Source organism: Solanum stenotomum, unplaced genomic scaffold (assembly GCF_019186545.1).
Source record: "Solanum stenotomum isolate F172 unplaced genomic scaffold, ASM1918654v1 scaffold26577, whole genome shotgun sequence".
NCBI lineage: Eukaryota > Viridiplantae > Streptophyta > Magnoliopsida > Solanales > Solanaceae > Solanum > Solanum stenotomum.
This window is the reverse complement of record NW_026029083.1, coordinates 11,874-24,595: the sequence shown is the minus strand read 5'-3', so window position 1 is coordinate 24,595 and position 12,722 is coordinate 11,874. Positions and strand designations below refer to the sequence as shown.

Below are 12,722 nucleotides of genomic sequence, written 5' to 3'. Positions count from 1 at the left end.
AATATTAATGATGTTTGTAAGTGGTGTGATTAAACAAAGAAAACGTTCACATATGCCAAATTATTAGCATTATCATTATTATTAGAGGAAGAAAAAGACTCGGTTACGGCACAATTGACGCCGTGAAGAAATCATTATTCCAAAGTCTCAATTCGTTCTCCCATTTATACTCGCGCAAAGTAAGTGGAATAGAGAGCTTTTTTTTTTTTCTTTAACGCAAAAGGTTATGCACAAAGTGTTTGTATCAACTATCAAGCCACTATGTATGCCAAAATAGATACATGTGATGAAAAAACGGGGAGTTGATTATAAGGTGGAGAATAAAATCTTCCCCAATAAAGTGAGAGTCCTAATACTTAACTAATTGAGTTACTAAGATACTCAATTCATTTAGTACTCTTCTTAAATAAAATGACAATTTTATTATATCAGACTTTAAATATAATAAATTTAATGCTTTAAAATATATATTGATAAATGATTATAGTTAATAATAAACATACATCATGAATAAATTATTATTTTTTAAATTAAACAAATAAAAGTGAATATTTATTTTTTAATATAGTAAAATTGGATAAAGTGAATATGCGTTTGTGCATACACTTTGTGAGTCTGATTTGATTGACTTATATGTCAAAAGACATAAGTTAATATTTTCAACTTATGACTTATTTCTATTGTTTTAATTTTAAAATAAGTACTTATAAACATTTTTTTTAACTTTATTCAAATACCTCCTTACTGATTAAAAAAAACTGACACTTAATTAGAATTAATTAACATACGTCTCAATTTATTAATAAGTTTACAGCATAAACATTAGGTGGAAATAAGTATTCACATACATATCTTCCTTTCCATTCAATTGATTTATATTTACCTATAGGCTTTAAATATACATTATTCTTTTCAACTCTTAAATTAAAACTAAGAAGTTAAAATATAGGGGTTTTTTTCCTACCATTCCAACAAAAATGTCCAATCAATTTTCTCGAAACACAAAAAGATAATTTCCGTTCATTGATTTGCGTTATTTACGAGCCACTTGGTTCGGTAGCAAACCTCAGGCTCGTAGCTCTCTTATTTAAGGCGTTTTGATATTTCCTCATTCCCACTCATATTCAAGCGACAGGAAAATCTCTCGCACTCAAAAAGCGCCCTTTCGTAACAGCATAAACAACCCCATTGCCGGCGGCGAACCGTTCTGAAATCGGAGGTCAACGCGATGGCTGATCACGCCGGCGAGAACGACTCATTTGTTGATTCGGTAATGGACAAGGTCAACGATAAGTTGCTCAGCCACGATTCTTCGTCGGATTCTGATGACGACAAGGGTAAAAAGTCGCCGGTTAACGCTGTTAAGACTAAGATCTACCGCCTTTTCGGTAGAGAAAAGCCCGTACACAAGGTTCTAGGCGGTGGAAAACGTACATTACTCAAATCTCTCTCAGTATTTATTTTAAATGCAGATATATGTAGGTTATTCAGAATGCTGTGATTTTGATTCATTTTTATATGTATTCCAAACAAATTAATTTATCATTGGTTTACTTCCAGATTCTGAAAATAAACCTCATGTGAATCAATAGGATCAATATTGGTTGTTTAAATCAAGTCGATAGCGTTTACCATATAAATCTCTTTATCTGTGAAGTTCCTATTGAATAATTTGTTTTGATCATGTGAGCGTTTTTTATATTTTTATTTTCTTAGAATAAATAAATTCTTTATTGTATTTATTTTTGGTTTCTCGATGTTGAACTGATATTATCGATTTGAGTTTCATCACAGTTTACTTCAAAATTTGGATCTTTTTCCTAGGTTATTTAATTGTTAATTCGTCCCTTTCCTCGTTGTACCATTTTAGTGTTGCAAAGTGACATGAAACGTTCTTTACTTCAAACTGGAACGGTTTGTTTTTTAAAAGAGGTTTCCATCAACAAGAATATTTCATATATATGAACACTTTTTGCAATTTTCATAGTTGCTCATATTGGACCCTAGGAAAAAACAATATGGACAAAGGATTGTAGCCACTTAAGCTTTGAATTTTCTTTAGAATAAAAGAATATGTGGTATGAAGTCTGACTTTCGCAACATGGATTTGAACTGGCAAAAGAAAAAGCCAAGGATGGAAGTGCAAAAACTTAAGGCGGTATATTATAGCTTCATTAAAATATCTGAGACGTATTTGAGGGCTAAGTAATTTCCTGCTGAAGAGTTGAATTTATACATGAAGAATTTGTTTGAAAAGGACGGAGCTGTTTCTTTTTAAGTTGAAGGATGGAGCTGTTTCTTTTCTGCACCTGCTTTTCTCTGTATTGGGATTGGGATCTAAGGGCATACTGCCGGAGTTTGATTCGTCCTGTGAAATATAGTGAGACTTTTGCGAAGTTACCTAGTTTTTTTTTTGTCTCCACTGGGATTTGAACCTAAGACCTCATGGTTCTCAACCACTTCATTACCTGTAGGTCCCATCCTTTGGTGCAACTTTGCGAAGTTATTAAGTTTTACATTAAGGACTTGTTTATTTTGCTTTAGCTTGGAAAGCCTAACTCCTTTATCTTCTATGCTTCAGTATCTCCTGCTAGGCTCTAAACGTATTTGTAGAACTTCAGTGACCACCAAATCTGTGTGTTTTTACAGAAACCTTCTCTCTTTGTATTTGCTTGTTTATGTAAATACACTAAGTATGTCCTATGGATGACAGCCGCTGACATTTTCCTATGGCGGGACAAGAAAGTTACAGCTGGCGTGCTTGGTTTTGCCACTGTTATCTGGGCGCTTTTTGAGTTGCTTGAATACCACTTGCTCACACTTGTTTGCCATATTCTAATTGTTGCTGTAGCAGTACTTTTCCTGTGGTCCAATGCATCCGCGTTCATCAACACGTATGTATATTTTAGTAATCTTTACTTGTCCATCTAATATTTACATGAAGATTCACATTGAAATCTGTGACCAGGGCTCCACCTCAAATTCCACAAGTTGTTCTACCTAAGGATATTGTCCTTGGTGTTGCGTCTGCATTGAGGATTGAAATCAATAGGGCCCTTGAGATCCTACGGGATATTGCATCTGGGAAAGACTTGAAGAAATTCCTTGTTGTATGTGCATCTAGCTTTATAACTGAAGTCCATAGCTTGATAGTTGTTTAAAGGCTCAAGTTTCTTCCCACTGGTTCACCTATTTGAGTTTCATGTTTCTCACAGTATGTGGATGCTAAATATTTGACATTGTACATGCAGGTCATTGTTGGCTTGTGGGTTGTTTCTATATTGGGGAATATCTGGAACTTCCTCACCTTGTTTTACATAGGTAAGTAATTAGTTTTAATTTTGCTAACTGGGACTTTCATATTTTTCAATGCTCACTGTGACCATATTTGCTTATTTGATTCTAATTTGCATCCCCCTTTTTCTCTGCATGCAGTTTTTGTATTACTGCATACTGTCCCTCTGCTCTATGAGAAGTATGAGGACAAGGTCGATGCTTTTGCTGAGAAAGCAGAGGCAGAGATCAAGAAGCATTATGCTGTTTTTGATGCCAACGTTCTTAGCAAAATTCCAAGAGGTCCACTTAAAGGCAAAAAGCAATAGAGACTAATAAGTCATGTTACTATGTTCATATTGGAGTTTTCCAGTTTTCCAGATCTTGCGACTCCCTTTGTTAGAGCCCTTTAGTTACTGGATTTGCTTTATTACGCAATTTATATTTAAATGAGTATGGCAGTTTGTGAGGTAGTTTTGATTTCCACATTTAGTTTTGGCTTCCTTTCTAGTTAAATTGTGAAAGACTGCTGTATGATCTATTGGCAGTCATGGACTGCTTTGCCATATTCAAATTTGAGTTTTCAGCCCTTCTATTGAATGATGGTAAAGGAAAATACTCGAGTTGCAATTTTCACTTATGCCAAGTTGAAACACATCTTTGGTTTCCTAAGATTCGGTGCAGTTACATTGTTAGCAACATTTGACATTTTTCAGAATCAATAGGTGAGAGATTCTCACAAAATGTTCAGTGTAATGTACATAGTGGCACCTATAATTGCCAGTCTCCTTGGCAAGGGCTCACTTGAACTTCTCAGTATCAGTTACAGTTCCAATTTCTGAACAGGTTTCTTGTATTTTCTTCACACTAGTAGGACATGCTTCAAAAACATGAAATGGTTTGACGATGATGTGGTGTCTTTTCTGAGATAGTCTATTTACTCCAAGTGTAGTGATGTTATGTTAAAGCATCAAAATGTAATCATGTTATCCTGGATTTTTTTTTTCTTTTCAAAAAGTACCTTTAGAAAAGGGAATAAATGAATTTGTAACTAGGTATTTGATCGAATTCGAGATGGAACAACTTCTTGAAAAAATTCTTTTGCACCTTGTCCTTTAAGGGTAAAGATTTTTTTTTGCCACTACCATACAATATTTATTTTTACGTGGTGATAAAATAAGCATATCCTTACCCATAGTGGACTCAGGATTTGAAACTCACGGGGGCACCATTGTTTTAACATAGATACTAGCAAAACTTTTAATGGCAACTGAGGAATAATGTTAGTGTTCAGTGGCAGAGTCAAAATTTCATCAAGGAGTTCAACATATAAACAAGTAAACACAAAAAAAAAAAAAACCAGGGGAGATTTGATCAACATCTACCATATAAACATATAAGCAATGTAATTTTCTATCAAAGGGGATTTGGATGAACCCTTCGATCCTACTTGGCTCCGCCTCTGATTGTGTCAGACTAGTCATTGGTGGCGTGAGTAGGACGAAAATACAAGTATATATGTAGGTTAATAAGGGTGATTGGGTTCTAGTCTAATACTTAGAGTTTACCATTGTTGAAATATCTAAGAGTGGTAACTTAGTAGTGAATGATGTACAAAATGTACGAACTATTGTAGGTTCGATTTCACGGTACATCGATTGCATTATTTCAACTTTTAGCCTCCATTGTTATTTGATAGAAAGCCTGGAGGTGAGGCATGAAAGATGTGAGACAAGAAAGGAAGTGTAAGCCAGTTGCATATACAATGTTGTTGTATAAAAGAGTTCCAATTTTCAGGAATGTAGTTTTTTATTTGTTTTAATTTATTGAGTTTGTATACTTAAAAGTAACTGTACACTTATATTCCAATTTGTTTATTTCGACGATAAATGGATCACACCAAGCTAAAATCCAATTATAAGTTCATCTTTTTCAATTTTGACAATCCATAGACAATGAGGAATTAGTGAAGATATAGTGAAAAAGAAATAAAAAGGAATAAAACAGAGAAACTAAAAGTGTGCACAAAGAAGAACAAGTCACTCCCTATGCAGCTTTGTTTATTGATGGATAGAGGCATAGGATTACATTAGTGTAAAGGATAGCTATGCTCCACATTTTGGACGACGTTGATGTCGTATATCATTTACGATAGTTCAAAAGTAGATTTGTCTTTTTTTTCCCCTAAACTTATAACTGAAATATATATTTAAGTTGTGATAGTTTCAAACAGAAAAAAGAAGAAGGTAGAATCTGGTAAAACTATGTATGAGGTCTATACAAATCTAAGATGTTAGGATATACATAATACATTCATTAATATTAGTCTGAACTCTCAATAGGTCAAAATTAACCTTTCTGAATTTTGTGAGTTTTATTCCGTGTACTCTAAAATTTATGTTGACTTAATTACCTCCCTCAACTTCACAATTTAATAGTTAAGACCCTTCTAGACGCTAACAATCCACAAAAATGCGACACACGTGCTGCCACGTGAACTTTCTTGTTTGAGATTCTTACAAATCACTATGGTTTAGTGGTTCATAGATGATGATTTCTTCTTGTAAAATGATGGAAAATTTTGTGAGGCCCCTTGAACACATAAATTAAATTGATCCAATTGCGAATAATTTATTATACTATCTCCTTTTAAACTTTTGAATAAAATGGCAAAATATAAGGAAAATAAATCTATGGCTCGGAGATGCTTAGAGGAATTTGACTCATTACAAGTAGCGCGCATATGTATACAAATGTGAGTTCACCGTTTAATATAATCCCGTGCTTTAAGGTCATGAAAATCAAATATAAATATAATTAAATATCTATACATTTCAGAATTTACTATCTCAATTCAAAATTCACATCTAGAATTTGAATTCACCACACGACTCATAACTCTCTTTCTCCAACAGAAATAACACATAATTTATTGTATTCAAATATTACTTTCATTTAATTTCCAGTTCTACTGTTATGACTTCCAGCCTACAACCAGCCCATTTCAGATTCCACTGTTAGACTTAGTCATCGATCGTACGAAGGAATTCACATTCAACTTTGTTAAGGTACGCGTTTGATAAACTCGACTTTTAAAGTTCTTAACATTAAAGTCACACTAATTCTTTACAATTTGCTTATTAAGATAAGATCTCATGAGAGATTTAAGATAAAACCTTTTCTTGTAATTGGCACAAAAACGTATATAAAATGCTGGATTAGATTAAACGTATAGCTAAAAAGCTACATCCGCCTCTAATCTTATGTTGACTTATCTTTTTCGAAATTATTACCAAACTCAATACATTATTATTTTATTCTCCGTCTCTAAAGCATACACCTGTATTTGCGTGTTTAACTTATAGACAACATGTTTTCCCTTGTTTTACGTACTTAAATTACGGTGCAGCTCCTAGGATTAAACCTACAGCTAAGATCCTATTAGGATTAACTATATAATTACTTTGTTTAATTGTTATAGTTTGAGTTGATATATAATATTTAATTAAATAAAATAATTTTTTTAAAATTTGTGATCATAAATATATGATATAATTTTTTTGAAATTTATAGTTTTAAACATGTCATTAATATTTTTGTGACTATAAGAAGTTATAGTTACGTTACCGCGCCGTCAATGAATTTTTTTTTGCTTTTTTCGATTGGTCATAATCTCAAGAAAAGCCGTCGATTGCCCTAATGAACCATCTTACACTTACTGCTGCTACTATTTCGTTATTTTCTTTATAATTAATTACACTTGTAATATTTTAATGATTTTAAGTTATATATTTTAAAGTAAATTACGGCGAAAGAAATGCGGTTCCTAGAACTAAATTAAAGTGGAAATTCAGTAGTACATTCATTGTACAAACTTATTTCGGACGCAGTTCATGCAGAAATGTGAATTCTTGATTTTTATTAATTCAAACTCTGCCTGAATATGCCTTTTTGATGCATTCTCAAGAAAATGTACACAATTAAAAGGAAAAAAAAAAAAAAAAATCTTTAGCAAGTTAAAAGATTGAAAATGAGATCTCTTGACCTTTTACGATTCGAATAGAAGAAAATAACTTTTTCATATTTTAATGAGTAAAAGTAAAAAATCTCTTATAAAAGGACATAAGTCTAAAAAATGTTTGTAATATACTTAACATGTTATAATAGATTATAATGCCTTATTTGTCCGAGGTTCTTTAATATAGTATTCTTTTAAGGCCATTGATAGTGTAAAGAAAATATTCTTTATACAATCTCAGTTTATAGAAATTGAACTTTTAATTATATGGTCCTTCATGCAAAAATTACAGTGATCATCTCAAGAAATTAGTTAAAAGTTGTGATTGTCCAAATGAACCATCTGATTAGACGATCAAGGTTGCTTAAATGGTAAATATCCTTCACTATTAACCTTAAGAAATCGTTTGGTATTAGGGATAAGGTAAGATATTCCATATTCTAGATTGAGATTTTTTTTTATTTTTTTTTTCAATTGGTGTCCGGTACCACATTGGAGCCTGACTAAATCTAAATTCGCGCCGGGAAGTCCCACATTGAGGGGTAAAGCGCTCTCTAACAAAGGTGACTCCATATTCAAGGGGAATCGAATCCTAGACCTCTTGGTTAAAGATGAAAGAGTACTTACCACTCCACCACAATCCTTATTGGTGATTGAGATTGTTTTATCTCATCTTCCAGATGAATAAATTAGTCCATAAATTATAATCCATATACGTATTGAACGACCTCTAAAATTATGAATTTGAGTCATGGTATATAGTATGGAGGGGCTCTTTCAATACATTACACATATATTGTCGTGTTTGACTTAAAGATGTATCAGTTTAATGGTTTGGTGTATAATTAGTGCTAGGCAGTCATTTAATCGACGGCTTAAAGATGCTTTCCTTTATTCCAGGCCGCCTATTTTTTTTATTAATATAAATAACAATTTGACTTTTGATTTCCTCATGTTCCTTCTTCATTCTATATATATAATTTTTAATGCAGTTAAAAAAAAAAATATCATTGTGAGCCTGGAATTTTATATCATATCACTTTTTGTGTGTATGTATATTTTATATGGAAGCTGAAAAATATATTGGAGTATCAATCAATTAGTGGGGGCTCTTATTTTGTTTAATTAATACTATCAATTGGTTTCTATTTTTATATTGTAAAAAATAATAATTATGAATCCTTTTGATATTAATAGGTCGGTTTATATTATATTACGTTATGTTATTACTCGCTTTTTGGGAGAATTCTAAAGTAAATTATTCTGTCGAGAACCTCCGTTGTGTTTCTGTTAATAAAATTAGATATGAGTGGGTAGCCAAAACTATATGTGAGTGGAAATTCATGACTTCATTAATTTTACTTACAAAAAGGACATAAATATAAATTATTACATTTGGTTCGACTAATTTAGATTTACTCTAGGTAAGCCTACCCTCTAAATTAATGAATACTATCGTAATGTGTATCAACAATGTTGTTCTGTTTTATTAGCAGTCAAATGTGTCAAGAGAATGGAAGACAAATATTCAAGCTTGTACCTGCTATTTTCATTTTTCTTGGTTTCATATTGTTTACATTTTTCTTAACTAAAAAGGATATTATTATCTTCATACATGGCAGCTGTATCCATAACAAATATGATGTGTGTTTCCAAGAACTTAGCATGAATCATCCTATTTATTATATATAATGCTTCATGTGTCTTGCAGACTCGTGTTTTTTCTCTCAATCTTGGTTGTTACTAGTTGACCTCGATCGATCTTTCTTCATTGTTAGAGAGAAAAGTTACATCCTTTGGTGCTACAAGAAAGAGCTTCATTCAATCTAAGTACTGTGGCTGATCAAAGGTCTACATTTCAATTGCATACGAACGAAATTAATGTTTATCTTTCCTGTGTTTGTAGCACATATTTACTAATAAGATTATTGTTTCCTGCAGTATATATATATATAGCCATGGAAACAAGTGAAATAACTAATTCTGCTACAAATGATTCAATCGAAGTACTTCCATCTCTTATCAAATTTATTTCCGATGAAATGGATGACTTTGGCATCATAGTAGATAATCAGCTTGAGCTAACAGGATCTAGTTTTGAGAACTCACCTGTCGTGGTAAGTCCTTCTTCTAATTAGTAAGGCTGCATTCTTCATTTCTACTTGATTCTATCAACAATCTAGATAAATCATCACATCTTGCAATTGTGTGTGCCTTTTTACTATGCTTACAATTTATAATCTAGATGTTCAATCTCATGTATGTAAGAATGACCACTCGACTAAGGTTGTACGGTTTTACTTTCTAGCAGCCTCAGCTTCCTAGTTCGTTATGAGCCAAGATGTGCCTATAATGTACAGCTATAGATTTAACGTCATCAGAAATTACCTTAAAAGCCTAATTTTTCGACTCTCTTGAGGTCAAAAGTTGCTACCTTTAGTGAGGATAAACTAGCCTGTGAAATGTTACAAGTCAAGAAAAGAAAAACTAGTAGAAATGAATATTGTGTTGGGAATTGATTTGCAGATTAATTTCACCAACCGTTGCAAGTTTGCTGCTGGACTTACATGTAACTACGCCTATTTTTAATACGTTGCTAACATTTCACCTGGCCTAATAATACTCTCTATTGATCTTTGTAGGTAACTGAAGCTGCTACTGAACGACAGCATAGAAGGAAGCATTCGGTTTCCATTAGTTTGCCACCCTCTCCTTTGGCAGGTTACTCACCACCAATTCAAAAAAGAGTTGTTTTCAGTGATAATAATGAGATTATATTCAGCAATGTTGGCTCTTCTGATTCGGCTACTACATCAACCGATAATAGTACTAGACGTAACAAAAAGGTCAAGTTTTATTCTCAGACAATGCCAAGACATACCGCATTTCCTGAGGCACCTGCTATGGGGAAGCTTCTCAGCTATTCAGACTTCCCATCAAGGAATCCCAAGATCATTAAGCAAAGGGATTCAAGGTTCGACTCTTACAAAACATGGTCTGGTAAACTTGAGAGACAAATTTCAACTTTGCGCGGAAAGAATGTGGAAGGACAGCAAGAGTCAAACTCTCGACCAACTGCAGAGATGGAAAATATTCCTGTGGACCGGTACTTTGCTGCCTTGGAGGGACCAGAGTTGGATACTCTACGGGTAAGATTTTCTCCTTGGTTTCACCATCCATTTTAGTGGTCTGCAGTAATTTGCTTCAAATGATCAAAAAGATAGTAGTTTTTAAGGATTACTCACATGTGGATCATGAAATTATGGATGCACTTGCAGTTTGAAAAGTCTTTATTTTTCTTTCCTTATTAGTCCGAGATCAAGATGGTAATGTTGGTAACACATGTTTTTTCGTTTACAGGCTTCTGAGCAAAGTATTCTTCCGGAGAACAAGAAATGGCCTTTCCTTCTTAGATATCCTATTTCTTCCTTTGGTATCTGTCTTGGTGTTAGTAGCCAAGCTATTATGTGGAAAGCTCTTGCCACTTCTTCCTCAACAAAATTCCTCCACATAAGCTTAGATGTAAATCTTGTCCTTTGGTGCATATCTGTGGCCCTTATGGCGGTTGTTGCTTTCACCTATGCTTTGAAAATCATTTTCTACTTTGAAGCAGTTCGTCGTGAGTACTATCACCCCATACGTATTAACTTCTTCTTTGCTCCCTGGATATCGCTTCTATTCTTAGCATTAGGAGTTCCACAATCAGTTACTAAAACACTGCCCACAGTTTTATGGTACATTCTTATGACCCCAATCTTTTGCTTAGAGCTTAAGATATACGGACAATGGATGTCTGGAGGACAACGAAGGCTCTCAAAGGTAGCCAACCCCGTAAATCATCTCTCTGTTGTTGGAAATTTTGTTGGTGCTTTGCTAGGTGCATCCATGGGACTAAAAGAAGGCCCAATATTCTTCTATGCTGTTGGATTAGCTCATTATGTGGTCTTGTTTGTGACTCTTTACCAAAGACTTCCAACAAATGAGACGCTGCCAAAGGATCTTCACCCGGTCTTCTTTCTATTTGTTGCTGCACCTAGTGTTGCTTCTATGGCATGGGCAACAATCCAAGGTTCATTTGATTATGGATCTCGGATTTCTTACTTCATCGCTCTGTTCCTTTATTTCTCACTGGTAAGTCATTATGCTAGGCAGAGTTTTAACATTCAAATACACCCTCTCTGTCTATTGTAATGCAGCTAATGCTTAAGCCAGTGCAAGAGTTATCTCAATATTGATAGATAATTGAAGATATAATATATGATATCGAGTTTCTGAGCTTAACGAAAATCATATTCTTACTTTAATTCTGAAAATGTTTGACGTTCAAGTGTCAGCCTAATCGTTTATTCTTGTCCCTGTACAGGCTGTTCGTATTAATTTCTTTCGAGGCATCAGGTATGTGTAATCTGCCTTTTGTCCTGTAAAACATCTCTTATTCCTCATCATCTTTGTCTTAGTTTCAAAAAGCTTGTGTCTTTTGTTAACTTCAGGTTTTCATTGACTTGGTGGGCGTATACTTTCCCCATGACCGGAGCTGCTATTGCTACCATCAGGTATTCAGCTGTAGTTACCAACACTCTCACAAAGTGTCTAGTCGTCATACTTTGCTCGCTTGCCACACTCACAGTAACCGCGCTTCTTGTGACAACTATCATCTATGCCTTTGTACTAAGAGACCTCTTCCCAAATGACATTTCAATTGCAATTAGTGAAAGAAGGCATAAATCAAGTGGAATATGGCATCTTAGTAAATTTGGTAGCTCAGACACCAAAGATATTGAACAATTTCTTAAATATGTAGATTCTTCGGATGAAAAAGATATTGAAGCTTCTCTTGCACATCCAAATTCTAGTACCATAGAGTTGATCACCTCTGACTCAAACGAAGTTCGTCAACAATGATTTATGCAGTTCCACAACCCTTTATGTTCTTGAATTTTTTTGTAAAATTCTTAACAAGTGTTAATCAAGTGAGGAACAGCAAGAGTTTGACAGTTCCTGTGAACTTGATATAGAAATGTATTAAGTGAAGGTTCTTCTATGGAGATGTAAATTTGTTTTTTGAGTGTCTTTCCAATTTTTTCATTTGTATAAACTGTTCGAGTTGAGTGTTCCTAATGTTATGAAGGTTCTTATATTTGTTCGAGTTAGTGCATTGCTTCTAGACTCTAGTTCTAAGGATTCTAGAATTTTTCTGTAAGCTTATCTAACGAGGAGCAACTCCTTCCTTTTACTTTGATAAGTTAGAATGTAAGGATGCACCCCCTGACTCCTACTGGTCAGGTTTACTCCCCCATAAAATAAAATAAAATCAATAGAAAAATAAAAGAGAAGCTAAGAACAAATACTCACTAGTTTTCATGCATAGCTACATGTGGCCTTGTAGATAAGATAGACCCAGAGAGTGAATATAGCTTTTGGCCGAGCGTCA

At 33.7% G+C, this 12,722-nt stretch overlaps 2 protein-coding genes across 2 annotated transcripts; both read left to right on the top strand.

Moving 5' to 3' along the window:
* The first annotated feature begins 1,106 nt into the window (after positions 1 to 1,106).
* On the top strand, positions 1,107 to 3,849 carry LOC125851510 (reticulon-like protein B2). Its single transcript, XM_049531290.1, has 5 exons — positions 1,107 to 1,430; positions 2,714 to 2,894; positions 2,969 to 3,110; positions 3,252 to 3,321; positions 3,436 to 3,849. Exons 1-5 carry the CDS (start codon positions 1,229 to 1,231, stop codon positions 3,600 to 3,602), a joined length of 762 nt encoding a protein of 253 aa, XP_049387247.1. The 5' UTR covers positions 1,107 to 1,228; the 3' UTR covers positions 3,603 to 3,849.
* Positions 3,850 to 9,033: 5,184 nt separating this feature from the next.
* On the top strand, positions 9,034 to 12,395 carry LOC125851502 (S-type anion channel SLAH2-like). The gene is made up of 5 exons (XM_049531285.1): positions 9,034 to 9,408; positions 9,934 to 10,440; positions 10,652 to 11,422; positions 11,655 to 11,686; positions 11,782 to 12,395. The coding sequence occupies exons 1-5, from the start codon at positions 9,250 to 9,252 to the stop codon at positions 12,191 to 12,193; spliced, it is 1,881 nt and encodes a 626-aa protein (XP_049387242.1). The 5' UTR covers positions 9,034 to 9,249; the 3' UTR covers positions 12,194 to 12,395.
* Positions 12,396 to 12,722: the final 327 nt, after the last annotated feature.

Bases quoted from the DNA above. Each gene is read 5' to 3' on its own strand.
- LOC125851502 (XM_049531285.1), top strand. From the start codon at position 9,250: ATGGAAACAAGTGAAATAACTAATTCTGCTACAAATGATTCAATCGAA. The intron at 9,409-9,933 runs GTAAGTCCTTCT...TGATCTTTGTAG, and splicing joins TTGAGAACTCACCTGTCGTG to GTAACTGAAGCTGCTACTGA. The intron at 10,441-10,651 runs GTAAGATTTTCT...TTTCGTTTACAG, and splicing joins CAGAGTTGGATACTCTACGG to GCTTCTGAGCAAAGTATTCT.
- LOC125851510 (XM_049531290.1), top strand. From the start codon at position 1,229: ATGGCTGATCACGCCGGCGAGAACGACTCATTTGTTGATTCGGTAATG. The intron at 3,111-3,251 runs GTATGTGCATCT...TTGTACATGCAG, and splicing joins ACTTGAAGAAATTCCTTGTT to GTCATTGTTGGCTTGTGGGT. The intron at 3,322-3,435 runs GTAAGTAATTAG...CTCTGCATGCAG, and splicing joins CCTCACCTTGTTTTACATAG to TTTTTGTATTACTGCATACT.